This window comes from Plecotus auritus, assembly GCF_963455305.1.
Source record: "Plecotus auritus genome assembly, chromosome: 1".
NCBI classification, from domain to species: Eukaryota; Metazoa; Chordata; class Mammalia; order Chiroptera; family Vespertilionidae; genus Plecotus; species Plecotus auritus.
The window spans coordinates 84,317,879-84,345,840 of NC_137770.1; the positions used below are offsets into that span (position 1 = coordinate 84,317,879).

The 27,962-nt window shown below is 51.7% G+C and overlaps 1 protein-coding gene across 5 annotated transcripts; it reads right to left on the bottom strand.

Moving 5' to 3' along the window:
* Nucleotides 1–108: 108 nt before the first annotated feature.
* On the bottom strand, nucleotides 109–27,309 carry MYH6 (myosin heavy chain 6; the record flags this gene model as incomplete). Of its 5 annotated transcripts, none has more annotated exons than XM_080642967.1 (39): nucleotides 109–196; nucleotides 578–712; nucleotides 1,326–1,421; nucleotides 2,814–3,089; nucleotides 3,300–3,425; nucleotides 4,279–4,482; nucleotides 4,787–5,095; nucleotides 5,992–6,116; nucleotides 6,217–6,382; nucleotides 6,556–6,739; nucleotides 7,253–7,449; nucleotides 7,812–7,930; nucleotides 8,022–8,148; nucleotides 8,507–8,896; nucleotides 10,964–11,054; nucleotides 11,301–11,446; nucleotides 11,726–11,902; nucleotides 12,088–12,330; nucleotides 12,465–12,720; nucleotides 14,317–14,453; nucleotides 14,728–14,851; nucleotides 14,979–15,096; nucleotides 15,184–15,271; nucleotides 15,555–15,625; nucleotides 16,506–16,815; nucleotides 17,981–18,151; nucleotides 18,419–18,687; nucleotides 20,052–20,190; nucleotides 20,276–20,379; nucleotides 20,787–20,885; nucleotides 21,144–21,207; nucleotides 22,175–22,267; nucleotides 22,549–22,660; nucleotides 22,924–22,951; nucleotides 23,042–23,198; nucleotides 23,452–23,595; nucleotides 24,783–25,001; nucleotides 25,323–25,355; nucleotides 27,141–27,309. In XM_080642967.1, 37 exons carry the CDS (start codon nucleotides 24,981–24,983, stop codon nucleotides 173–175), a joined length of 5,820 nt encoding a protein of 1,939 aa, XP_080499093.1. In that variant the 3' UTR covers nucleotides 109–172. The 5 variants fall into 5 exon arrangements, with proteins under 5 accessions (XP_080499093.1, XP_080499095.1, XP_080499092.1 ...); XM_080642969.1 differs by lacking the exon at nucleotides 27,141–27,309 and adding an exon at nucleotides 26,324–26,499; XM_080642966.1 differs by lacking the exon at nucleotides 27,141–27,309 and adding an exon at nucleotides 25,869–26,021.
* Between the last annotated feature and the right edge of the window lie 653 nt (nucleotides 27,310–27,962).

The window sequence follows — 27,962 nt, forward strand, 5'->3', positions numbered from 1 at the left end:
CTTCTCAGGGCCTCAGTTTCCTCCTCTATAGATGTGGGAAACCTTGGCCGCCACAGCTTGGACACAGGACAGGGCTGCTTTCCGAACTCAGGACAGAAAGGACACGGGCTCAGTCAGAGTCTGGCAATCAGATTTATTACAGGTTAGCATGAGTGAGGTCCTGAAGGCAGCGTCACTCCTCATCATGCAGTTTTTGCTGAAGAAAAAAAAAATAATAAAAGGTCTGAGGGGGCAACTGGCAAAAGGGAGGAAGGATGTAGGGAGGAATTTCCAGAGCTTTCATGGGCCTAAAGGAGATGCCCTTGGAGGGAGAGGTTTAGGCCTCAGGGATCTTGGGATTCCACTTAGGGGTCTTTGTGGTTTAGGACCCCCTAAATGGAACCCTGAAGGACTGGGGTTCTATAGAGGCTCCACTCTGTAGGGGTGTTCTGAGTAGAAGGGGGATTCTCAGGAATGGGTGTTATGGGACTCTTAGGCTATCCAAATGTAGGGTAAGAAGTACCCCCTCAGAGGGGCGCTAATGTTGGAGGGAAACTGCTGTGGGGGTGACTAGCCAGGCCTGGGGTAGGGGGCCCACCTTGGTGCCGATGTCACGGCTCTTGGCCCGCAGCTTGTTGACCTGGGACTCAGCGATGTCCGCTCGCTCCTCTGCCTCATCCAGTTCATGCTGCACCTTGCGGAACTTGGACAGGTTGGTGTTGGCCTGCTCCTCCTGCAGGGGTTCGGGGGTGGGAGGATGAGGTGAGAGGGGTTGGGGAGGTGCGTATTCCCAGCTTCCTGGTCTGGGGACTCCCGGTTCTTGATTGGGCTCAGTGCTCTCACCCCTCACCCATGTTCCTGCAACAGCCTTGCCAAGGGCATCCTACTCCTGGCTTGGCATCTGATAGACACTCCCTGACCTGGGGTTTACTGCACAGGCGTGCTCAGCAACACCTCACATCCACACCTTTCTGCCCACCCACATGTCTTCCTCACTGCGCTATGCCTGGTCAGTTTCTCTTCCAGGCTCAATTTCACTGCCACCTGCCAGTCCTTTAACACTGTCTGATCCCCTGACCTACAGTAGCAGCTACTCTACCTTCTCTTGGGCTTATTAGTATATGAATTATAAGTAACTTGTGAGCAAGTCCTGGATCAAATAAGCATTGCTTTTGTTAACTCAGAGCGCCTGACACAACTGTGAGCATATCAGACACATCTAACAAATGTTTGAAAGTTAAAGTGAATAGCAAACTCATTGTCCAGGCCGCAAGCTGGGGTGGACACTCGTTGCTTCAAACACATAGGAGGTGTGTTCATTAGAGTGGAGAAAACCATAAACTTACTGCCTCCTCGGCCTGGCGCTTGTAGGCCTTGACCTTCAGCTGCAGCTTGTCCACCAGGTCCTGTAGCCGGAGCAGGTTCTTCTTGTCCTCTTCTGTCTGGGGGTGGATGGGTGGGAGTTTTGAGGGAGAAGCAAGTACAATCATCTTTCCCTCCCTCACCATTCCACTCTTCTCCCCATGCCTTAGCTGACCCTCCCTCAAATGGACCAGATTAAAGAGGTGATGGAAAGAGTCCATCATTGATGCTACTTGTAGGTCAAAGGGCAAGGCAAAGCCCTTAGTCTGTATTTAAAAAACAATGAGAGCTGCCAGGTGGGGGAGGGGCTCAGAACCAAATGGAATTCCATGATCTAATAATACGGAGACATTGGGCTGTTCCAGCTCCAACTTATCAATTCCACCATAGATGCTCTTGGCCAGTGGTCCTAGAATGACCAGAAAGGAATAATGATGAATGCAGAAAGAAGGGGGCATTATAGTCTAGACCCGTGGTCGGCAAACTGCGGCTCGCGAGCCACATACGGCTCTTTGGCCCCTTGAGTGTGGTTCTTCCACAAAATACCACGGCCTGGGCGAGTCTATTTTGAAGAAGTGGCGTTAGAAGAAGTTTAAGTTTAAAAAATTTGGCTCTCAAAAGAAATTTCAATCGTTGTACTGTTGATATTTGGCTCTGTTGACTAATGAGTTTGCCGACCACTGGTCTAGACCATTCCAATCTATCATAACCCAATATTCTAATATACTGTACTGGGCCAAATTTTGGGCACCAGGATCACTGACTCCAGTGTCACTTGATCAATCCCATCTCTACATCATTGTACATGTTAGGCTGACATTTCCTAAGCTGACATTATGTCCACAAATATGTCTGCAGTTCTACATCTGCATCTCTTTCCTGTGCCTCATATCCAGCTGTCAAATGGACCAATTCCCCTTTCTCTGTCTTTCATTACCAGGCACACTGTGAAAATAAAGAGTCAAAGGTGAAAGCTCTGAGCTATGCAGATGGAGGTCTTAGAACATTTTGTGATCTGCCTTTTCTAAGGTCTTCTACCCATTGTCCTAGAAGTTCCATGGAGGATCTGAGTCTTTGCCCATCTCTGACTTTTATCCCTAAACTGCCACACAATGTCCCTCCCAATTAGGCCAGTAGAAGGTGGAAAGATTTCTTGGATTATTTGGAAACCCTCATGGTAGACCTTATGATTATTAAAAAAATCTGGGGAAATTCTGGTTAAAAGTGCTTTCAGAAAGTAGAAGTAGATTTTCTTGCATTCACTGGAAAAATTCATGGACTTAAGCCAAACTGACTTGGGCATGTGAAAGAAAGTTAATCCAAAGACACCTTCTCAAGGAGCAGGTGCCAGGAGGACCAGGTGGCATTTCCTGGATGGTAGTTTGGCTTAGGGTCTGTGGGGGCCAGGAGGTGGGGCTACGGTAGCCCTTTGACTTCTGATGGCCTGGCCCCAGAGCAGCCACCAGTCATACCTGGTAGGTGAGCTCCTTGATGCGCCGCTCACTCTTCCTCATGCCCTTGACTGACTCCACATTGCGCTTCTGCTCGGCCTCCAGCTCGTTCTCCAGCTCCCGCACCCGGGCCTCCAACTTCTGCAGCTGCTTCTTGCCGCCCTTGAGGGCGATCTGCTCAGCCTCGTCCAGCCGGTGCTGCAGGTCCTTAATGGTCTGTTCCATGTTCTTCTTCATGCGTTCCAGGTGGGCGCTGGTGTCCTGCTCCTTCTTCAGCTCCTCTGCCATCATGGCGGCCTGTGGACAGGAGAGAGGTGTAAAAGAACCGGGGCCCAGGTCTCTTCTCCCTAAAGGATCACCTCTTTCCCATCCTGGCGTTCGCTTCCTGAGGCCCTCAAACCCATGAAACTGCAGAGTCACCTTGTCCTTACAGCACAGTGGCCTGGCCTGGACCCAGAGCCCTTGTTCACATCTTTAGGGGAGGCTGGAAGGTGTGGGGGCACTCACATCCGTGATGGCCTTTTTGGCCTTCTCCTCAGCGTTCCTGCACTCCTGCACCGCCTCCTCCACTTCTGACTGGAGTTGGGTCAGATCCGACTCCATTTTCTTCTTCTGGTTGATGAGGCTGGTGTTCTAGATATTGGCAGAGAAAATTATCGAATGTATACTTTGTTGTCTGATTCTACATCTTTATCCAGAGAGAATTAAAACTGGGCATGTGTTACAAACATGTCTTTCTTTTAGTATATTCCTTGCTTCTCACATGCTTTCCCTTTTCTTATGAGAATAGACATGCTCTAGATTTTATATCTAAAGTTATCAGCTCTGAAGAAAGACTTCAAGCAACAAGAATCTGCATTTCTACTCCTGATCTCTTTAGTAACATGTCTATGCAAGAGCATGAAAATATTCCAAGGAAAATGGGAATAACTTTACCAGGACAATATCCTGGAAATGATTACAGTTACAGAAAGAATGACGTAGGGTAAGGAAGAGAGGACCAGGTCAGCGCATGATATCATTCCCACACATACTAAATTATGGAACAAACTCTACCAGGCACTGCAATAAGATGGGCACAGGGACTCATTGCAGAGTGTATAGGACTGCAGAAAAATGGTATTCTATTGAGAATTTGGTTTTCAAGTAGATGCTGTTGTGCTCCTTTAAGTTCTCAAAGTTCCATCTTTACAGAGCAAGATGGAGGTGTCTTCTAGATCAAGGATATCAAATAGCAGCATGTATAACTCCCAGATTTGTGGCTTTGGCAGGCATCACCAACCAGTTATGACACCCTTAGCTTTTACATCTAGACCCCCTTCCCAGGTATTGGTTCCACAGTCATGACTAACAGATGAGAGTTGGCTCAAGAGATAATTTGCAATCCTGGTTGGACATGCTTACTCAGAACCTATGGTTCAAATCATCTATGTCTCAGGCTCTGACACTCAGCAGGTTTTACCATGGTGGCCCCTGACCTCCTCACCTGGGAGTGCAGCAGCTGCACCCGCTCGCTGGTCTCGATCAGCTCCTGCTCCGCCAGCTTCCGAGACCTCTCTGTCTGTTCCACCACAGCCCGCAGCTCTTCCAGCTCGGCCTGCAGCAGGGTGTTGCGCCGCTCCACAATGGCGATGTTCTCCTTCAGGTCATCATTGACCCGGACCGAGTCATCTAGCTGGATCTGGGTGTCCTGTGGGGGAAAAGGGTAATGTGAGGAAGCCTCCCATTCAGGGTCTCATGTGCCCTATTCCAGATTCACAATCTCTTTTCAAGTGGAGGGCAAAGGGGCACCTTTCCTCATCTAGTCTCTAGGCCTAGAGGCTGGGCTGGTCCAGGACATGCTTAGGGCCTGGTCAGTCCTCCTCCCTCAAGCCTCCAAGTCCAGGAGGTAAGTGACTTCCACCTTCTCATATTTGTTAGCCCAGGACCCTTTTCTCTGTCCTTCACCATCCCTCTGGGCTCACTCCCCTTGTGAGAGCCCCAACTTCTCTTACCTTTAGATGAGCTTGGGCAATCTTCAGGTGCTTCTGGGCCTCTGAGGCTATCCTGTTAGCCTGGCTGAGCTGGATTTCCATCTCATTGAGGTCGCCCTCCATCTTCTTCTTCACACGCAGGGCCTCATTGCGGCTGCGCGTCTCTGCATCCAGGGAGGTCTGCAGCGAGTCCACCATCCGCTGGTGATTGCGCTTGGCCTGCTCCATCTCCTCGTCCTTCTCAGCCAGCTTCCGCTCAATCTCTGCCTTGATCTGGTTGAACTCCAGCTGTGCCCGGAGGATCTTGCCCTCCTCATGCTCTAGGGAGGCCTAGGAGGGGGGCGGGGAGAGAGGGTCAGAGGCAGAGAATCAGGACATGGGGTGGGGTAGAGAGCAAGGTTGATAGGATTTGGGTGTCAGCCAGGACTATGGCCTGGAGAGGAGAGCTGGGAAGAGACGAGGAGGTGGGATCTGCCTTTCAGGCCACCTGGTGCTCTGGGGGAGGACGTGCAGGATGCCCTCGGCTTCCTTGGCCAAGGAAAGGGTTTGAACCTCACAATTGCCAATAACCCCCTCCCCCCCACCCTCAGCACCAACACTGCATGGTCCTGATTCATCTAAAATATCATAGAAAAAGGAGGGAGTTTTATAACCACAAATTCAAAACTTTACCTTTGTTTTCTAAGCCCCTCACTCTGGTGAAAAAAGAAGCCACAAAACTCAGGGCTATACCTAGGTTCTTAAAAACGAACCATAACAATAGCTAATATATATCAAGTGCTTAAATGTGTTATCTCATTTAATTTTCATAATAATCATGCATACATCTTATGAGGTATGTATAATTAATTTCATTTTATAGGTGAGAAAACTGAGGTACAGAGATGTTAAAGAACTTGCCCTGTGACAGAGTGGAGGTCCTGAAACCAAGTTTCAAACTCAGGTCTAGTTGACTCTAGAGCCCATGCTGCCACCCACTGTTTGAGGGGCTATTATGATGGTTCAACTTTATAAACTTGGTGTGAAACCAAACCTATGGTTTATGATCTGTGATGTTTCCTTTGTGCAGACCTTGGCTTTGGAGGTAGTCATGGGTAGTGAGTAGATGACCTGGGACTAAGAATAAGAAGCTAATAGTTTTATCTTGGGTGAGGAAGAATTAAGGAGTCAGAAAGAGTAGGGTAGGGGGGAAGCAGGGAGGGGTGCAGGTGGAAGCAAATTCTCACCTCGGCCTCCTCCAGGGCTGACTGCAACTCTAGCTTCTCCACCTCCAGCTGCTTGCGGACCTTCTCCAGCTCATGCACATTCTTTCCTCCTTCTCCCAGCTGCTCAGTCAGGTCAGAGATCTCCTCTGGGGGTTAGAGGACCAGAAAGCTCAAAGCCTGTATTCTCTCCGACCCTCAGTGGCCCTTCTTGCCTCCTCCCCTCCCTGGCCTTGTGCCCCAGCGCACCCTGAAGGTTCTTGTTTTCCCTCTTGAAGGTCTCCAGGTGCTCCAGGGACTCCTCATAGGCGTTCTTGAGCTTGAAGAGTTCAGTGCTGAGAGAGCGAGCCTCCTTCTGTGAGGACTCCAGCTCCGACTGTGACTCCTCATACTTCTGCTTCCATTCGGCCAGGATCTGCAGGGACAGAGTCAGACTGACTGCGCAGCCCCCTGCCCCACCTCCAGGGGCTGCCCAGGCCCCTTGCCTGGGCTCAGCCTCCTCCCTGTCTCCAAGGAGTTTGTTCCTGGCCACATACTGATGCTGGTAACCCTGCTCTGCCCCTGGCTGTGACCCCCACCAAGACCCACCTTGTCGAAGTTCCTCTGTTTCTTGTCCAGGGCCGCAGCGGCCGCGTTGGAGCGCTCCACATCCACCATCAGGTCCTCGATCTCGTTCTGCAGCCGGTGCTTGGTCTTCTCCAGGGATGAGCACTTGGCATTGACGGCCTCCACAGCCTCCTCAGCATCCTGTAGCCGCTGGGCCAGCTTCTTCCTGCCAGGTTGGTTGGGTGTGTGTGTGACTCTACCCAGGAATAGTGGGGCCTTGGGACAGACATCTGAGGAGGACCCACTTCCTCCTCACAGCTCCTTGGGACCATGTGCAGCCCCTTTAGGCCCTGGGACCCCAGCCTTGAGGGAGCAAGGCTACGGGTACCTAGAACAGTTTCCTCCCCCATGCAGCACCATCTGGGTGGCAGCCCCCACCTGTCCCATGCCAGGCTGATCGATGGTAGCTCCTCTGACCAACAAGCTTTTTGCTCGTCTTATACGTGAGAATCAGGTATAACCCGGGCCAAAAGCTCGCCTGTCATAGGAAGTGAGTCAGGGCCAGTCGGGGTTCACTCAGAGTGCAGGATCCAAGCACCTCTATTTCCCACCACATTTCTCCCACCCTCCTCTCTCTCCTACCCCAAATCTCCTTCCCATTCCCACTTTGCCTGTCCCACCGCATGTGCTCTGGCTTTTTCCTCTCTTAGATTCAATGTGGGGGCTGCCTGGGACTCACTTGGCCTCCTCGAGCTCCTCGGTCCGCTGGATGGCGTCCGTCTCATACTTGGTCCTCCACTGGGCCACCTCCGAGTTGGCCTTGGACAGGACGCGCTGCAGCTCTGCCTTGGCCTCTGTCTCCTCCTCATACTGCTCCCGGAGCAGGTCGCAGTCATGGCGGGCTGACTGCAGTGCATGGGCCAGGGCATTCTTCGCCTGGGGAGGTGAACAGCAGGAGGTGGGCTCAGCTTTCAGGAAGGTGAGAGGGAATGCCTCCTCCCCCCCACCTCCCCTTCTTCAAATCCTTTACATACCTACAAACTTCAACTAAGCCCCAGCCACATTCAGGGTGTAGAATTTTAACATCCTGGAGTAGCTCCCCAGTTTGCCTACCCTACCCCTTTACAAATAAGAAAAGAAGCATTTGATGATATAAGTGTGGCTTAGCTGAAGAGTAGAAGAACCTAGACTGGAGGTCTTCCCACACAGGGGCCTCTCTCTTCAGTTTCCATTTCTGGTGTTGATGCTAACTGCGCCAGGGCTGCCACCTGTCCTACTGTCCCTTAGCTGGGCCTCACCTTGCCCTCCTCCTCCAGCTGCCTCTTGAGGTCCTCCATTTGCTGGGTGTAGGATAGCTTCCCTCGGGTCAGCTGGGAGATCAGTGCCTCCTTTTCTTCCAGTTGTCGGGACAGCTCACCTGGAGGTGGGAGTATGGGTTTGAGGGCCATGAAAGAGGGCAACTGATGGCTTATCCTGGGGCAGGCACAGGGCTGGTTAGGAACACCCACCATTCTCAGTCTGTAGCTTGGCTTGCTGGGTGGTGAAATCATTGAGGGAGCGTTGGGCTTCTTCCAGCTTAGTGCGGTACTCATTGGCCTGGTCCTCCAATGTCCGAGACACCTTCTCCAGGTTTGCCTTCAGGCAGTAAAGGGACAGGGAAGTTGGGATGTGGGAGGGGCTGGAGTTGTCAGGGAGTAGGGGCTGGGTAGACCAGAGGAAGGAAGGGAGGGCCAAGGTGGGGAGAGCACAGAGGGCAGGGGGATGAAATGGGTGGTGCTGGAGGGGCACAATCGGAAGCGGGTACCTGAGTTAAAGAAGAGAAGAATGGTGAGGAGATAAAGATATGGGTGGAGGGCAAAGGAGGTGCAAAGGAGAGAGAGACCGAAGGGTGATGGAGGGAGTGATGACTAGAGAGATGGCAGATAGAGAAAGTGGAAGGAAGGTTCAAGCTGTGAGGGTGAGGAGGGCAAGGAGAGGCTAAGCACAGGCCCACCTTGGCCTTGATGATCTGCTCCATGTTGGAGGTGACATCATCCAGCTCCAGCTTGAACTCACTCTTCTCCTTCTCCAGCTTCTGCTTCACACGCTGCAGATTGTCAATCTGCTCGCCCAGCTCAGCCACACTGTCAGCATGCTTCTTGCGCAGGGCTGCCGCCGTGGCCTCGTGCTGCAGCGTGGCCTCCTCCAGGTCCCGCCTCATCTTCTGGAACTCAGCCTCACGCTTCTTGTTCATCTCAATCTGCACAGATGTGGCCCCGCCAGCCTCTTCCAGCCGCTCACTGATCTCCTCCAGCTCCCGGGACAGGTCTGAGCGCAGCTTCTCCACCTTGGCCCTGGCAGTGCGCTCGGCCTCCAGCTCCTCCTCCAGCTCCTCGATGCGTGCCTGGGCCCAGACACAAAGGGCTCAGCTTCACTGCCTGGAACCCTCCATGGGAGTCCCCTCCCCCAGCTCTAGAAAACTCCTGACCCAAGCACTCGGGTCCTGCAGAGCAGTGGTTCGCTAGGGGTCAGTCAGCAACGTCTGGAGAGATTTTTGACTGTTATGACTGGGGAAGGAGATTGCTACTAGCATCTAGGGGGCAGAAGTTAGGGATGCTGTGAATCATCCTCTATTGCATAGGTCATCAATAGGAATTTGGTTGAAGCCAAAACTTCAAGGCACTTTTCAGGGGCATCTCAGACCCAGTCTGAGAATCTGCTTTTCTAAATCCTGAGAATATGTGTTCGGAAGGGGATCTTTGGATCTCATGAGATCCCAAATTTCATAGATTTCACAGATGTACTAGGCTCTGCTCCCCTGAACATAAGCAGGAAAGCAGGTGCTTGTATTTTATTTGCAACAATATGCCTCACAACAATGAAAAGCTTTTGCTATCTTCCAAGTTGACCACAAAGTCCAGTCAAACATATTTCTCACTCTGTAAGGCTTGCTTTTTTATGCCCAGGGCTGGGCTCCAGTTTCATTTTTCCCTTCCAGGCCAGCTGAGTGCCCTCCTCTACCTCTACCTCATTTTTCTGGTCTTGGCCTTGGCTTTGAGTAAGTGGGAATAATGTTTCATCTACCATTTTGATCTGTTGTCTGACTAGCCAGGAGCAAAGGGGAGGATTGGTGAGATGCCTTCATCTGTGGTTATGGACAGTCTTAATGGAATGTGCATGGGTGGGTCCTGGGAGCAGGAGAGAGAAGACCACTATGCCTCTGCTCCCAGGATGGAGAAGGTGGGGCTGTGTGCAAGAGCTTGGACAGGAGGGAGGAGCCACAGCCCGTTGCCAAGACCTGATGAAGATAACAGTAGTATTTTTCTGAGTCCATGAGTCAAAGAAGTTGCCCAAACCCATGGTAGGAAAACCTGAGTATATCCCGATTTTCTGGCTAAAACCCAGAAGGGGCACCCAAGAAGACAGGAGGGCAAATTATCACTGATGGCAGGCCAACCTCTGAGCAGCCCCCAGAGGAGTGGAATTGTGTTCATGTGTCACTTGCAGCCTGGGCCATGGTCCCCAAATGCTGAGGGGAGACCAGCTATTTCCACTAGCTGCCATCTGACCAGAAAGTGAGAGCTAAGGTCCTGCCCCCAGTAGCTGAGTGCCTGTTGCCCATGGGGCTACTATGTCCAGAGCAAGCCATGCAGTTTCTGCAGTTATAAAACAGGAATGAGAGTACCTGCTTCTTTGTTTCCAGGACTCTGACAAACACAGGACTAAAGGCACTTTAAAATTCAGGGTGCATTAAAGGTAAGAGAGACTGGCTACTAATTTACCTCCTGCAGAGGGATGAGAAGGCCATGGGGGAAAAAAAGAAGCCGGCCTTGCTAGTTGGCTGGCTGACTTCTAGTTGACAGAGTGGTTTCCATATGCTTTTCCCTCTGGTCCTCTGTAAGCCAGGGATTATTAGTCCTATTTGACTGATAAGAGACTGAGGCTCTGAGTAGAAGTGACTTGCTCACAGTTGTAGGAGTTCACCCCATATCATGAGTACTCTATGCGGATTCAGCCTGGGGTAGTGGCTGTGGTCAGTACCCAGGAAGAATATAAACAGAGCAGCCTATGGGAAGGTGGGTGCTCCGTGAAAGCACTTCTCATTCCCATGCAGGGGAGAAGTACCAAAAAAAAGCGGGGGTGGGGGGGAGGGGTTAGAGGAGAATCGAACCCTAGCTTTTCCCCGGGAGCAGAAAACCCACCAGGCAGAGCATAGTTCAGAAAGAGAAGCCCTTTTTGTAGGTATGATTCCTCCCACTCTACCTCCACACACAAAACAGTCTTGCCACAATAACATATTACTGTTCTAATGGGAGAAGGCTGGTGTTTCCAAGTGCCTGTAAATCGGGACTGGTGGGACCTTTGGAGTGGCCTTGAGTTATAGATATGTCTACAACTCTAAGCATCTCCTAAGGTCATAGCTGCCTCAGGGCTGTTGAGCATCCCTTGCTTGCACTGGGGAGAACTTTACCTGGTTTTCCTTCAGTTTCTTCTGCAGCTGAAGGGCCAGTGCCTGCTCATCCTCAATCTTACTGTTCTGCTGACTAATGTCAAACTCCTTCCTGGAGGAGAATCAGGGTGACAGGTGGTCTTCCTTTCTCTATGCCCATTCTCTTTTCTCTTGCATCAACATACCAGCACCAGTCCCTCCCCCCTGGCCAAAGGGGTGAAAGAGAGAGGTCTGTGATTGACATCCCATTTCCACTGTGCCCAAAGAAACCAGGGCCAGTGGGAGTGCAGCACCCTGCAGCTCTAACCCTCTGGCCAGACACCTCCATTAGCCCCTCCTGGCCACTGTAGGCTCCTACTTCTTGAGCTTTTCTTCCAGCTGCAGCTTGTCGTTCTCCAGGTCCATGATACTCTCTTGGGTCAGTTTCAGGTCACCCTCCAGCTTCCGCTTTGCTCGTTCCAGGTCCATGCGCACTTTCTTCTCCTGCTCCAGGGATCCCTCCAGCTGATGGAGAAAAGAAAACAAACAGGGTGTAGATAACCTGAGATACACAGTGCATGCTTATCTGCTCTCCTCTAAACTCAAAGTCTAGTGGATTGGAAGTCAAAACCAGCAGAGCAATTCCTGCAAGCACCAAGGATTCAGAGACCCAGACTAGGGAGGAACTATAGAGAACAAAAAGGCCTCAAGGGTCGAGTCCTAGGGATCAGGAACTCTTTGGCCACTGGTGTTGCCTACAAAATCCTGACCTGAGGAAGATTGAGCATAGTTTTTATTACTCACATCATCCACCTGTTGCTCCAGCTTGACCTTAGACTTGGTCAGTGTGTTGACCTTGTCCTCTTCAGCCTGAAGGTCATCCAGGGCCTGCTGGTGGGCCTCTTGCAGAGCTTTCTTCTCTTTGGTCAGTTTGGCGATGATTTCATCCAGCCCAGCCATCTCCTCTGTCAGGTTCTTCACCTGTCAACCAAGAACCCTGTCTCCTTTAGGATCAAAGGTCACCAGCTTGGAGACATCTATGGAGATCTCCAATGCCAAGGACCACATTGCCATCAGGATCCCCTGAGTGGCCTAGTGTTGATTAGGATAGTGTGGTCTTTGAATCCTGAGGAGACCTGGGCTGGCACCGAGGGAGCTGCCCTCACCTTGTTCTCTGTTGCATGCTTCTCTTTCTCCACCTTGGCCAATGTCAGCTCCAGGTCATCAATGTCCTTCTTGAGCTCAGAGCATTCGTCTTCCAGCTTGCGCTTCTTGGCAGTGAGCTCAGCGTTCATCTCCTCCTCATCCTCCATCCTCTCAGTCATCTCCTTCACCTTGGCCTCCAGCTGAATCTTGTTCTTGATCAGCTGGTCACAGCGCTCTTCTGCATCATTGAGGTTGTCTTGTTCCTGGAAGAAGAGGACAGAAAGGAGAGCTGGTGATTAAAGACAGTAGAGATCCAGGGTCTTGGTCCCTGATGATGAGATGGGCTATAATCTAGGGGAGGGAGAAGAGAGGTGAAGAAACAATCATGTGGTCTCACCGCCTGCACTTGGAGCTGTAGGTCATTCTTCTCCTGCAGCAGGGACACCATCTTCTCCTCCAGCTCCTTGCGGCGAGCATCAGACTTTTCCAGCGCCTCTTTGATGCGCCCAAACTCCTCCTTCATGTTGGCCATCTCCTTCTCTGTCTCTGCACTCTTCAGCAGAGGCTTGATCTTAAAGTACAGTTTCATCCAGGGCCAGTTCTTGACCCCCATGAAGGCCCGAATGTTCCACTGGATTACCAGAAGGGCATCCCTGGCAAAGAAGCATAGAGGAAAGGAGGGGCACTAAGAAAGAGCACTTCCCAAACTGCATTTGGCTCCCAGCCCATTTAAGCAAGTTTGTAGGCACCTTTGGGCAGGGACCTTTCTTGTAGCCTTGATAAACACCCCCACCTCAACATTACTACACCGAACATGGAGTTGTTCAATGAAAATTTATTAATTGATAAAATAAAGACAAGGGCAGTTTATATTTTTCCTACGGGGCCTTAGTAGTAATGAAAACTACTTCTTATAGAGTGTTTACTATGTTTAGCATTATAAAAAACTCAAATGTGTTAAAAATTATATTTTACACTAGAGGCCCGATGCATGAAATTTTTGCAAAGGGTTTGGTCCTTGCAGCCCCAGCTGCTTTGGCCTCCGCAGCCCTGCAGCCCCCTGGCCCCGCCCACTGGTCATTCTGGAGGGTCCTTCCACCGTCCGGTCTAATTAGCATATTAGCTCTTATTACATAGGATATAGGGATATCTATAATTTATGTTATGAAGCATGCAACAAAATGACTACCTATGAACCTATCACCCAAATGAGAACTAGAGCATTGCCACAGTGACTCCACCTGTGTGTTCCTTCCTGCCTCTTTCCTGGTCCCTCACCAGCCACTACCCTGAATCTTGTGGTTTTCTCTTCTTAGCTTTTTTAAAAATACTTTAACTATATATGTATGTATCTTTAAACAATACGCCACTATTTTATTATTTCTGAGCTTTATGAAAATTGTATCACACTATATGTATCTTTCTGTGACTTGCTTTTGTCTACTCAACAATGTACTTTTAAGGTTTGAACATATTGCACCATGTAATTGTAGTTCCCCCCCCTTTTTGTTGCTGTATAATATTCCACCAAATGACTATACTATTTACCCATTTCTTTGTGGATAGAAAATTGAGCTGTTTCCAGATCTTTGCTATTTTTACCAATGCTGCGATGAAGATTCTTTTGTTGTCTTGTACACATGCAGGAGTTTCTCTGTGGGCATGCACTCAGGAGTGGAATTGATAAACACCCCCATTCAAAGATGAAAAATTGTTTTCCAAAGAAGTTGCACTAATTTATACATCTGTAAGCGGTGAATCACACACGTCTTGATTTTTGTAAATCTAGTGTATTTAAATGGTATCTCATGAGTCTCTTAATTAGCATTTCCCTATGAAAAAAACTTTTAAAAAATCCAAAATGAGCTCTGGCCAGTGTTCTCAGTGGTTAGAGCACCGGCTTGAGCATCCAAGGGTCATGGGTTCAAATCTCCAGACCCGCTAACTAGGGTGCATGTGGGAGACAAGCATTGATCTTTCTCTCTCACACATTGATCTCTCTCTCTCTCTCCCCCCTTTCCTCCTCCATTCCATTCTTTCTAAAAAAATCAATGGAAAAAATATTCTCGGGTGAGGATTAACAAAAAAGATTTCAAAATGAGGTCCTGAGTGGTAAAGTCATTTGCCCAGACCAGATGATAAGTGATAGAGCCAGGATTTGAACTCAGGTCTTCTGACCCAAGCCAGTCAGAACTACTTGTCTGCCTCTTACATCTCTGGGAACATCTCTCCTTTCCCTTGTGCCTCACCTGCGCTCCACGATCTTCTTGAACTCAGTGCGCATGAGCTGACCCCGAGCCTGGGCTTGAATGCGGGTGATGATGCGACTCAGCCTCTCATCTCTCATCTCCTCCAGCAGTCCCAGCAGCCCCGCCTTGAAGAACACCTGCAAACAAGGGGGAGAGACAAGGGGGTCGCAGCCTCAGAGAAGGGTATCCAGGATGGAGGAAGAGGGTGGGAGACCCTGGCTGAGCTCCCAGGGGACCCATCACCTGCTCATTCCAGACCTGGGAGTGAAATGTGGAAGACAAGAGAGAAAGGAAGCCTGGCTTCAGGATACAGGAAGCCAGGAATCAGGGGTCTGCCTTCCAAACTCCCAGCTGCTCTGCTCAACATGGCTGCACGCCCTGCAAGTCCACCCTGCGGAGCTCTAGACTCACCTTGGTGTGGCCAAACTTGTACTGGTTGTGGTCAATGTCCAGGGAACCTAGCAGCTTCTCTGCCCCTTTTCTGCTGTCAATGAACTGGCCTTCAGGGATGGCTGCTGGGTTCAGGATGCGATACCTGGGAGGGAGGTGGCCGAAGTCACCCACGTTCTGCACTGGCCGGCTCTTCCCACAAAATTTGGGGTCACCTGCAGACTCCATTCCCTACGAAGGCCACCTGGACTCCCCCTGTTCCCTGTACCCACCTCTGCCGGAAGTCTCCATAGAGAATACGGTTGGGGAAGCCTTTCCTACAGATGCGGATGCCCTCCAGCACGCCATTGCAGCGCAGCTGGTGCATGACCAGGGGGTTGTCCATCACCCCTGCAGCAGTGGAGAGGAGAGAGGGATCAGCCTCAGGGCAAATGAGCCAAGTGCCTTTCCCAGACTAGACTCTTCCGTATGGCTTACCTGGAGCCTTCCGTTCATTGGGGATGATGCACCGCACAAAGTGAGGGTGGGTGGTCTTCAGGTTGGCCATCAGCTTGTTCAGATTCTCCTGGGGGTGGATGAGAGGAGGGAGTCAGGAGCCACAGCAAACACCACCCACCCCCTTGGTCTCTGAGCCCTGGGCCCCAGACAGCCTGCCACCAGAACCCTCAAAAAGGATAAGGAGTTGACACATAATTTATGACGAGTTAAAGCTTGTGTAGAATTTACATGCCAAAATGATCAATCAGCATGTACTTCTTTCTTCCCCAAACTTAGAGCATCAGGTTAGGGTGGTGCGCCCAAGGCTCTGGTCTGGGCCTGCCCACCACAGATCTCTGGGTCCTCCTTACCCTGTGGACGGCTGACACTGTCTGAAAGGATGAGCCCTTTTTCTTGCTTCCTTTGCTTTTACTGCTCTCCGCTAAAAAGAAGAGAAGGAATGATGAACAAGAGCTTTATTTATTTATTTATTTATTTATTTATTTATTTATTTTTATTAAGGTATTATATGTGTACATATCTTACCATTACCCCCCCGCACCCCACTCCCATACATGCCCTCACCCCCCAATGTTTTGCATCCGTTGGTTACTGTAATTTGACAGTCTGTTTGATGCTTTACTGCCTCTGTATCTATCTTTTGATGAACAAGAGCTTTAAACAGAGGAGCCTTCGGGCAGGGGCAGGACAGCCTCACTAGCTGTGTGACTTCTTATGTCCAAGTCTCAGTTTTTTGATGAGGAGGGTAGTAACTACCTCTAAAGGTGTGAAGGTTAGATAAGATCAGCATCTAAGCGTGTCACCAGTGCTTGCCACATAGCAGGTGCTGAAATAGTATCAGCTCTCTTCTCCACCCTCTTCTAACCCTACCATTCATGCTTACATCTTCCCACTTTCTACTTTTCTTCTGGTATTTCATCCTCCTCATTTCAGTCCACACCCTTCCTCTTCCTTTTCTAACCTGGAGGCTCATTTGTTCAGTGATCCTCTCAGAGTTTACTGAAACATCTTGCAGGCACACTCTAATGCTGGGCTTGGTTAAGTGATGTGTGTGCTACACTCACTGACATCAGGGGCTCACAGTCTTAAGATGACACACGACATATATACTGATATCCATAACACAAAGTGGAACATACCTTTTTCACAGAAGGGGTACAGATGGACTACTGTGGGACCTTCTGTCCCCCAACCCATGACTCACAGGCTCCCATCTTTAGAGTCATGAACTTTGAAACAGTGGGACCCTGGCCCCTTGTACCTCCATAAGTGCTCTGGCCCAGTGCAGAGGCTGCCCTTACCAGCATCAACGGCTGCATATGAAGAGAAGAGTGTGGCCATGAGCTTGAGGGAGGACTTCTGGTACAAGCCCACCACTGTCTCATTGAGTGGGTCTTTGTTCTTCTCCAGCCAACCCTGTATGTTATAGTCCACGGTGCCAGCATAGTGGACCAGGGAGAAGTGGGCTTCCTGCTTCCCCTTGACATTGCGAGGCTTCTGGAAGTTGTTGGATTTGCCCAGGTGGTTGTCGTACAGTTTGGCCTTGAAGGTCGTGTCTGTGGCCTTGGGGAACATGCACTCTTCCTCCAGGATGGACATGATGCCCATGGGCTGAGAGCATGGTGGGGAAGTAGAGAGAGCATCACTGAGCACATACCAGGCTTTCAGAGTCCCACACCCTGACAGAGCATCAGCCCAGTATAGCTGACAGGCCACAGAGAGCCTGCTGTCATCTTTTGTCCTCATAGAGGAAACAAATGTTCTTGGATTTAACCTAAATCCAATTATATTAAAATCTGGCATGTATAACCTCTTTCTGCCCCAGAACACCCAATGAAGAACCATGTACCCCCAATCATCCTGCCGGGCCCCCAAGGTATCCCAGCATAGCTCTGCCTTCCTGGACGGCTCCCACCCCAGAGGACAGTGAAGGCAGGGATAGATGTGTGTCAGAGCCACCAGACTGCAGGGCTGGCCAGACCCCTATCTATAGGACAGGTAAGAATTCTGCAAGAGATGGTTAGAGGGATCCAGGGTCTGCACAACATCCTGTTCTTCTGAAAGCATGGTGGTTCTTGACTTTTCTTGGGGCAAGAATCTTATTGAAAATTTGATGAAGCAAAGACTGCCTCCCCAGGAAAATGTGTGTATATATACACACAGACAGACACACACTCACGCACACTCTTTTACATACAGTTTCAGGGGATTTTGAGGCCTTTGGAAGCATGGTACCCTAGATCACCACCCAAAGCCTGTCGGAAGCTTTCCTGAAGGACAGTGGCTAGGCTGGATGAGGGTCAATCCCTCTGGATTCTGGTTTGTACCAGCAAAGCCCAAGGGCACCATGAGGGCAAGTCATCACTGGGAGCCTTCCATCAGCTTCATGCTTGTCTCTTGAGTCTTTAGGTAAGAGGGGCTGAAGACAGGCTTTTCTTAGTGAACCGGAAGAGAATGGGAAGCCCACATCTCTAGTTTCAGCCTATGATCATTCTATGAGTGACACTTTCCATGGAGTGTCAGACGGGCCAGGAGTCCTCATTGACTACATTCCCCTCTCAAGACACAGATGTGACCACTGTGAGGACAAGGTCCTGGGAACAGAAGGAAGGGGCTTGTCCTGTGTATGCCTGTGACCCCATAGTGGGTGGAAGCTGGACCTGGGGAGAGGCTGGGATTCTGGGGACTCTAGTTTCTTGGTTGTAGAAGGGATGAAGCTGTCACTTTGTCTGGGATGGTGGGGGAAGGAAACACAGTCAATGGGCTGAGACAGCACCTTCTCAATGAGGTCGATGCAGGCCTGCAGGTCCATGCCGAAGTCAATGAACTCCCACTCGATGCCCTCCTTCTTGTACTCCTCCTGCTCCAGCACGAACATATGGTGGTTGAAGAACTGCTGCAGCTTCTCGTTGGTGAAGTTGATGCAGAGCTGCTCGAAGCTGTTGAACTGCAGGGGGGATGAGAGCAGAGGCGGGTCAGGTAGGCAGTTGTCCGAGTGGCCAGTAGGCTCAGCCCCAGGGTCGTGTTCAGCCCAATGAGGACTGTGGCTGGTTCCTTCCCCTGTCAGGGCACGGAGGGAGTACCCTCTGAAGATAGGACGCTGACTGCCTCTGTCACTGCTGAACCCCACTTGCCCTTCTGGTGTCTGGCTTATGACCCATGTGCCAATGAGTGCATTATTGTTCTCCCTTCTCCCAGGGTTCCCCTCACTCACATCGAAGATCTCAAAGCCAGCGATGTCCAGGACTCCAATGAAGTACTGGCGCGGCTGCTTGGTCTCTAGGGTGGCGTTGATCCGTACCACCATCCAGTTGAACATCTTCTCGTACACTGACTTGGCCAGTGCCCCAATGGAGTAGTACACCTGCTGCACACTCTGCCCTTTGGTGACATACTCATTGCCCACTTTCACCCGAGGGTGGCACAGCCCCTTGAGCAGGTCGGCTGAGTTCAGCCCCATGAGGTAGGCAGACTTGTCGGCATCTGGTGGAAAAGAAAAGGAGTAAGCAAGTACTTTCAACAGATCCTCTTTTCCACCCCAGGGCCAGAGTCTTTCTGAAACATTAGGTCCAACTCCAGTATGTGCCTGAGTCAGCCTGAAGCCCAGGCCCCTCCATTCACCCAGTGCCTACCACAATGCCTCCATCTTTATGTCTGCCGGGGGTCTCTGGTCCAGGCCCTTCACTAGCACTGCGTTAGCATGTCCCCAAGCTCACTGCACCTCCTCATCTCTCCAGGGCAGGGATGGGAGGAGATGTGCTCTGCTCCCTGCCTCCTTTGTTCCTATCCCAGGATTGGCCCAGCATTGGGTATTGCTGTACTTAATCCAATGTTGACCAACTTGACTGACTGGCAAATTAATTTCCTAACAGCATGTTGGACAACTCCCCCCGCCCCCACCCCAACTCCCAGCTCTCTAAATGTGCCATCCAATACATCACCTCTATTTAGAGGGAATCTGTTTGGTTTAATTTCAAGCATTTTGTGATAACTGGTGACATGGCTATCATGGCACCCAGGCTTGGCATTTTGATCTGGACAGACACAGAGAAGGGGTCCTCAAAGGTAGGGCAAGAGGAATATTCTCAGGTGTTTGTCTATCACTGTTCACACCACATCTTCTTCTCAAAGAATTCTTGCAACAGCCCCGGAGGGGGCTGGAAAGGTCTGCCCTCCATTTCACTGAGGAAGAAACTAGGGCCCAGAGAGGTGGGCCCTGGGCTGTGTCTGAACCCCTGGCCTGTGCCTCCTAACCAACATGGCACAGAGCCTGTGAAGGGCTCACCCAAAGGCTGGACACCCCCACATGCACACTGCATCAATGATGGGGATCTGCAGAGCTCAGGAGCTGTGTTTTTCTGGGCTCTGGTGAGATTTAAACATAGGAGGAAAAATTCCTGACTAATTTCTGGTTGGTACTGCTGGGGTTAAGAGATTGTGGGGGTGCGGGGGCTCCCTGTCTTCCCATATTTCTCATGTCCCTCTCCCTCCTCAGCCCTCACCACACCCATCTACACCACAAGCCTTAGGTCCTCTTTGGGGACAGTGAGTGGCCAGAGGCTTGGCTAGGCTGCACCAGAGGAGAAAGCCTGGAGGCAGGGCTGAATAGGGAGAGAGTGGGGGCAGAGCCTGCCCCTTGGAAAAGGCTCTCCCTCTGGCTACCTGTTTGTCAGACTTCTGGTTTCCTCCCTCTTTCTCTATTGTTGTACCTAGCTCCTTAAGAATTGTTAAAAGATACCACTTTTGGACGCAGTGTGGGAAACCCTGCTCCCAGAAGACTGTCTCCTCTTGACAGGTGACACCCAGCTCCTCAGGCCTTTCCAGTGCCTGCCCTCCTGCCCTCAAACCTTCGGTGCCATCAGGCTCTGCCTGCTCCTCCCGCTGCTTCTGCTTGAACTTCATGTTTCCGTAGTGCATGATGGCTCCCGTCAGCTTGTAGACACCGGATTTCTCCTCAGCAGTGAAGCCCAGCACATCAAAGGCGCTCTGAACAGACCAAGAGAGGCAAAAAGATAGTTGGAGTGGGTGATTCAGGAGTCCTCTGGAGCCCTCACACCACCTCTTCGCTCACATCTGTGGCCAGGAGCTCCTCGGAGTCATCGATGGAGGCCACAGACACCTCTCCCTGAGACACGAAGACGTAGTCGTAGGGGTTGTTGGTGACCAGCAGCATGTCTGTCCAGGCAAGGGGCAGGGCAGGAAGATGTGGAAGAATGGAGGAGAGGCCCGAGAACAGTTAGCAAGAACCATAGAGAGACTTCAAAAGAAATGAAAAATAGGTGAGGATGAAGGGGACACAGGAAGGGAGGATAGTGGGGAAATGACACTTATAAGAAGGAGAGGCAAATGAAGAGGAGAATGAGAAAGCCAACAAGGAGCAGGAGAAAATATGACAAGAAAAGGGTGGAAAGGGAGGCAAGAGGCGATGCAGGCAGACCCAAATAGGGGCAGAAAGAGAAAGCCACTGAGCAGATGGAAGGAGGAGGGAGGTGAGTGGGGTGGCAGGCAGGGTGAGGAGATGGAGGGCACCTGCCCTGCTTGGGGAAGACAGTGGGGCAGCAGGGGCATGGGGCCGGGCTCACCCAGCAACTCTGGCTTCTTGTTGGACAGGATCTGGTAGAAGATGTGGTAGTTCCTCTCAGACTTGAGCTGGCAGATCACTCGGGACTTCTCTAGGAGATCTGAAGTGAGGAGAGGAGAGGAAGGTGGGTAAGGAAGGGGAGAGTCAATCAGCAAAAGGGTGATCAGGCTCCTACAGTAAGATGAAGTGGGTCAGGGGAAAGCCACAGTTTGAGGAACAAAGGTCTAAACTAAAGCCAAGAGGCAGATGTAGACAAAGACAGAAGATGGAGGGGAAATGATGAAACAGGGCCACCCTCAGGGGAGAAAGGCAGAGGAGAAGGATAGGGAGAGGTGGGCAGGGCTGCCTGCATACTCACAAGTCTCTATGTCTGCAGAAGCCAACTTTCCAGTGGCTCCAAAGTGGATCCTGATGAATTTCCCCTGGGGGAAGATGGGACAAAGAGTCAGGGACTGGCCAGAAGAGACAGAATGGAGATCTTGGACCTCAACACAACTCAGAATGCCCTGGAAATGTAAATGACCTATTTGGGGTCCCCGTTTAGTATCAGCAACACAGGGAAAGGATGCCCATAACCCACATGGGATCTCAGAATAGAAACATTGGCATGGGAATGGGCACAGAGAGAATGCCTCTGGTTGTACTTCTGATATGACCTCATGTAATCTTTTCAGTGGCTATTACAACCTGTTTCAATGACTAAGGGACTAGGGTTCAGACAGGTGTGGAACTTGCTGGGCAAGTGTAAAGCTGGAGAATTGGCTCCAATGTCTATGTCCTTTTCCACTCTAATGTGGAAAAGCTCTGGAAACAGAAATAAGGAAAATCTAGAATGTGACCAAATCTCCTCCATTTCTTGCTATGGAACAGCTGTGGTAACTCCAGGTCTCTTTTCTTGAGTTCCCAGAACCCAGGGAACCAGGCTAAATCAGAAGGGTTAAGAGAGAGAGACAGAGACAGAGAGACACACACATATACACAGAGAACCCACTTGTTGATATCCCAAAGTCAAACACAGGACAATCAACTGTGGTTAGTGTTGGTAAAACAGCACCCCCATTTTTAATCCTCACCCAAGGATATGTTTTCATTGATTTTTAGAGAAAAAGGGAGGGAGGGAGAGAGAGAGAGAGAGAGAGAGAGAGAGAGAGAGAGAGAGAGAGAGAGAGAGAGAAACATCGATGTGAGAGAGAAAAATCAATTGGTTGCCTCCTGTATACCCCCCAACCAGGGATTGAACCTGAAACTTAGGTATGTAACCTGACCTGGAATCAAACCTGCAACCTTTTTGATGTATGGGATGACACTCCAACTAACTGAGCCACCCGGCCAGAGCTAGCAGCCCCTTTTTTGTCAAGGCCAGATGAGGCAGTGGTCAAGGGCACTCACGAATCGGGAGGAGTTGTCATTCCGTACAGTCTTGGCATTGCCGAAGGCCTCCAGGGCAGGGTTGGCCTGGATGATCTGGTCCTCCAGTGTGCCCTGCAGAGGGAGCAGAACTTGGGAGTTCACCTTCTGTCCACCTTTAGGTGCTGGTGTAGAGGGCAGGGGGCTGCTCTGGTCCTGGTGAATGGGGCTGGGGCTGGGGCTGGGTGCACTGCTGGGGAGTCTGCAGCTCCAAAGGGCCATATCTGTACCCAGAGTGTGTGTCTTTTGCCAGGAAAATCTTGAGCACTGCCACCAGTGCTCCCCAGGGCAAGGCGCAGGGTCACCAGGGTCAGCCTGCCCAGACCTCTTCTACCAAGCGTGTGGTCCATCCGTACCTTGTTTGCATTGGCATTGTCCTTCTTGCCACGGTCACCTATGGCTGCAATGCTGGCAAAATACTGGATGACACGTTTCGTGTTCACAGTCTTCCCTGCCCCGGATTCTCCGCTGGAGGCAACAGGGACCCATCATAACCTAGGAGTCTCACTGATCTCCATTTGGAGCTTACTAGTAGCACTGCCCCCTCCTCCCTCAGAGTTCTGGCCATCTGACCACCACCACCGGGAGAATTTGCACATCATCATTGGTCACTCTAGCACTTCTCTGAGAGCCCAGCACCCCACACTCCTTTCAATCATAACCTTAAACCATTCCTTAGGAACCAGCCTGGGCCCCCCAAGCGCCTCTGTGGGTGGGTGGCGCTCACTCACGTGATGAGAATGGACTGGTTCTCCCGATCTGGAAGAGAAAAGAGGACAGGCAGTGGCGTCAGGGCTGAGGGCCTAGGTCCATGGCTAAGGGGGCACAAGGCAGGGCCACAGAGCTCACCTGTCAGCATGTACTGATAGGCATTGTCTGAGATGGAGAAGATGTGGGGCGGTGCCTCGCTCCTCTTCTTGCCCCGGTAGGCAGCCACCACCTCTGAGTTGTACACCGGCAGCCACTTGTAAGGGTTGACGGTGACGCAGAAGAGGCCTGAGTAGGTCTGGAGCGGGAGACAGACAGGCATGAGAGGCTGGGAGAACCCAGGATGGGCAGTGGTGGCTGGCAGGAGAGTCCCTGGTCACCCAGCTGGCTCCTGTCCTCCTGCAGCTGACCAAGGGCAAGAAGGGGATGGGAGGAGGGGGCGTGCTGGGCCCCTTGGGAGAGTGTTGACCTTCCCCCCTTGGCAATGTTGCCCTGCCCTACTTTGCTCTTAGTCCAGGATGGGCTTCCTGCCATGTGCAGAATGCACTCACATAGATCATCCAGGCCGCATAGCGCTCCTTGAGGTTGAAGAGCACGGCGGGCTCGTGCAGGAAGGTCAGCATGGCCATGTCCTCGATCTTGTCGAACTTGGGCGGGTTCTGCTGCATCACCTGGTCCTCCTTCAGGGTCACCGTCTAGGGAGGGAGCATGGGCAGTAGGACAGAATGAGTATACCTCCCAGTCTGTAGTCACCAGTCTCACCCACTGACCTCCCAGAACGCAGGCCACAACTTGGCCTCTCTCCCACAGCTCTCCTCCGGCCAGTGCCCGGGCCCTACCCCAGAGCTTCTCAGAAAATTTTCCCACTCACTGTCTCTTCCACCCTAGAGACCATCCTAGAGTCCTTGTGTCTTGTCAGTACCCCAGACCCTGTGCCTGTAACTATTACTGTTCAGTCCCCATCTAGGGGCAAACCTGGAGAGGCTGGCACCTCTACCGTCTGTGCACACCCCTCACTGTGACTCCAGGGCAGTGCCTGAGGCAAATCTTCATCTCTACTGGAAAGACATCTCACCCAACTACCCTACCTCCACACTGGCCACTGTCACTGTGGTTTGATTGGCATTGGTGAGTTTGCCATGCTCTGATGTCATTAGATCCTGCAGGCAGGTATTCCAGCATTTGTTACAGTGGAGGAAGCTGTGGCTTGAATAATTAAATGATGTGCTGGTAGGGTGGCTGGTTAGTGGCAGAGCTGGGGTAAGAGTCAAAGCCCCCAGTGGGTTGTGGTCCATTATTCCACACCTCGATGGAATGCAACGTTTAATCAGTGTGCCTGCAAGGTACATGGCTCTGAGCTGCTGCTGGCGACCAGTGGCAATTCTCAGGGCTGGCGTGAGGGACCAGGGACCCAGGGCTTCTGAGTGCCAGTCACCAGCCCCAGGACTGAGCATTCAGCTAAAGAGTTCCTGCTCTTTGTGTTCACCTGGGTCTGTGAGTTTGCTCTTGGTTTGGGTGAGGGGAATTTGGGAGAGTTTGTTTATGGAGGAAACTGAGGCACAGAGAAGAGGGATACAAGCTCGTGAAGGGAACTGTTTGATGTGACTATGCCCTCCTCTGAGGAGGAAGTCAGCTGAGGTTTCCAGCATCCTCTCTGGCAAGGGGTGTGCAATGCTGGGGTGGTGCCTGGTTACCTGCTCAGGTCCACCTGAGAAAGGTCAGCGTTCTCACTCAGACACTGGCTCCTCAAGGGGGCATGTCATGCAACCCCACTGGCTTTGGCTCTTCTCCGGGACCCATCAGCTCCCACTGCAAGTGGCTTCATCCTGGCACCTCCCCCAAAATCTTTCTTCCCCTTCCCCTGGCCCTGTGCTTCACACACCTTGCCGTTCTCGGTCTCAGCAGTGACCTTGCCCCCTTCCCTGGATATGATCTTGGCCTTGACAAACTCCTCCTTATCATCAGGCACAAAGCACTGAGTGCGGATGTCGAAGGGCCGTGTCTGGGCCTCCAGACGCTCCTTCTCTGACTTGCGGAGGTACTGGGCCGCTGGCCCATAATCCGCCATCTGGGCATCGGTCATCTTGCTGCTTCTCTGTGGCTGAGACAGGAGGGCCCAGGCCTCAGTGAGTGGCACTGCCCTCTGTACCCCCACTCCCTGCCCCACCTTCTCACCAACTGGGTCCTAACACTCTCCCCTCACCCCTCCTTTGAGAAGCACCTGGCTTGGGTCCAGCCCTCCCCATTCAAGTTCTGTTTCCCTTGCCCTCTGAAGTGACACTGAAGAGGAATCTCTGTGAGGGTCTGCAGGGGTGAAGTTGGCTGGAGCTTGCTAAGGGGATGTGCTAAGCAGCTTAAAGGAGTGACAGTGAGCCCCTGGTCTAGCAACCTGACTCCCAGGAGAAAATTGGGTGGTTCTCACCTGGTGATCACCTCACAAAGAATTCTGAAGAGCCTGGACCATGGTGGAGCCAAAGAGGTGCAGTCGGGCAGAGAGAACAGACCAGAAGGATGAAGAACCATGGAGGAAGGCCGACCAGGAGAAGAGAGCGTACGTGGAATCAGCGTTGAAAACAGAGAGAGGCAAGGAAATTAGAACACACAGCAAGAAGGAAGAGCAAGGGGGAGAGACAAAGAAGTATGACAAGGACTAAGCGGCAAAATAAAACCAGGCAAAGAGAGGGAAATCATCAGAAGAGGGAAAAAGATGGAGACAGGGTGGGGAGGACATAGCAGGAGATGACGGATGCAGGAAAGAAATGCAGATGGGAGAAGAAAAGAGGTTTCTCGTTTTTTTCAGTGGGACCTCCTCTCTGTCAGTGGGAATTTCCCAGGGCTGGAGAAAGGCAGTGTGAGCAGTACCTTGGGCCTCCCACCGACTTGCACCCCATTCCCCAGTGAAGGCAGAGTCTCTCAGATGGGAGCTCTGGAGGTGAGCCACAGAGCCTCCACCCAAACCCCCTCTTACCTGGTTCAAAGTAGTGTCTGTCTGTCCTCGGCAGCTCGCTCTTTTTATATCCCGCTGCCCCCACCCCCTTCCTAAATTTGGAGTCCTTCCGGAGGGACCCTCCCTCCCACCTCTCTCCTCTGCTAGCTCCTCCTCCCTTGATCCTTTGGCTCTGGAGGTGATAGAAGGACAACCGGGCCTCCAGATTTGCCCATGAAAGGTCTGTTACCCCAGCTCCTCTGGCTCCAGGGCCTTTTTTTAGTCCTTGGGCACATTCCTCCCCTCCAAAGGACTGATGGGCAGATAGTGGGAAGACAGGACCTTCTCACACCACCTCCCCCGCCCCACCAGGCCCTTACCTTGGTTATTTTTAACCTGAAGGGTGAGTTGAGCACACTGGGTGAGGGTCACCTACTCTCATAGCCCAGATGCTTGTCCCCTGCCTCCCAGCCATGGACTCCCCCCATCTTTCTTACCCTCTCACACCGCCACATCTGGGGCATCTCTCCCTCTCCCATGGCGTCCTACAGAGCTAGGGACTGGGAGCTGGAGCCAGGATGCCCAGGAGGGGGTCTACTGCTTAGCTCCATGACCTCTGTGCTGCCCTCTCAGCACAAAGACTGTGTCCTGTTTCCTTCTGTTCCCCAACTTTTTACACAGTTGTCCTCCCAGGCACTTAAGGCTGTGCTGCCCTGGGGACACATCTGGAGCTCCCCAGCCCCTCCTTTGATGTTCCTGATACAGTACGCACTGTCCAGCCTCTCAAACAGAGGAAGGGGGTTCCCTCATGCATCTCAGCAGATCTGTACGCAGACTCACAGTCCAATGACCTTACATATGGACTTGACTACCACACCCATTCTTAGCCACACACATGCAGAATTTTCACACTTATAAACTGAAGCTTGCAAATTTTCTTACTTGCTGTTATGCACACTGATACACACATTTGTACACCCACATTTGCACACATAAGCTCTTACCCTCCCACTGCCACCCTTTGCTCCTGGTGGGGGGCAGCAAGGGCATGGGGAGAGTCAGGAGGCATTAATCCCTGGGACCTGAGGGAAGAGGGGTTAGGGTGGGGGGCTGCTCCCTTCACCTCTCTGGACTGCCAGAGAGTACAGGTGCTGCCCAGGCTGGCTGGGGCCTGGCAGGCCTGGGGATTTGCACCAGTTGGGCCCTAGGCTCTGCGTTGCTTGGGGTGGGGGTGGGGTGGAGCTCTGCAGTCTGCCACCCCCTCCCAGGTAGAACTCTGGTGCCCCTTCCAACCCTCTTGAGGCTCATACTTACATGCCTTCCTTCATGGTGTCCCCAAGTGCCCCAGAGCCTCAAGGCCCCCCTCCCCAACCTCCACAGATGCCACCTCTCAGAGGCAGTAGGTGTCAGGTCTTCTGCAGCCGTGCCTGTCATGACTAAGTGGACATTGTGTTCAGAAAACAAAGCCAGCCTCCCCTGCTCTGGCTTCCCTACACTCTCACACCCAGGAATATTCTCCCAGCCCCACCCCGGCCCATCTACTGTCACCTCTCAATATAGCTCAAGTGTGGAGGTGGGTAGGACACACAGGGGTCACCTTCTCTGGGTAGGAGAGCTTTCCATTAAATATGTGGCTTCTCTTCCAAGGTCCCCAACTCCCTGGGACCCTCCACTGCCCCATTATCGGACTCAGGAATACACAGCTGTCTCCAGAGGACTTATATGCTATATCCAGTGTCCTGTAAGTCAACGCCACATCCCCATCTCCTGCAGGTACATACGTCAAATTGTTACCCCCAGGGGATACAGGCCACCTGTCCCTAGCTCTAGGTCACTTGAGGCTCCATTGTGCAAGCTGGGGGGTTAGCCCTTGGCTCAGTGCGTCACTGCCTGGTTCCCATGGCCCTGGGGACATGATAAGGGGCTGAGAACAGCAGGTCAGGCTGGGTCAGGTGCAGGTGACAAAGACAAGGCTTTGTCCTCAGGAAACCCTGTGTTCCCAGACTGGATGTAGGTGGAGAAAGGGGTGAGGGGTGGCAGGAAGTTCTCATTGTCTCCTATGGAAGGAGGGGGAGGGAAGGGGCTAACTTGGTTCCAGGGCTCTGCCCCCTCTGTGTTCTGGTTTGCCCTCTTCCT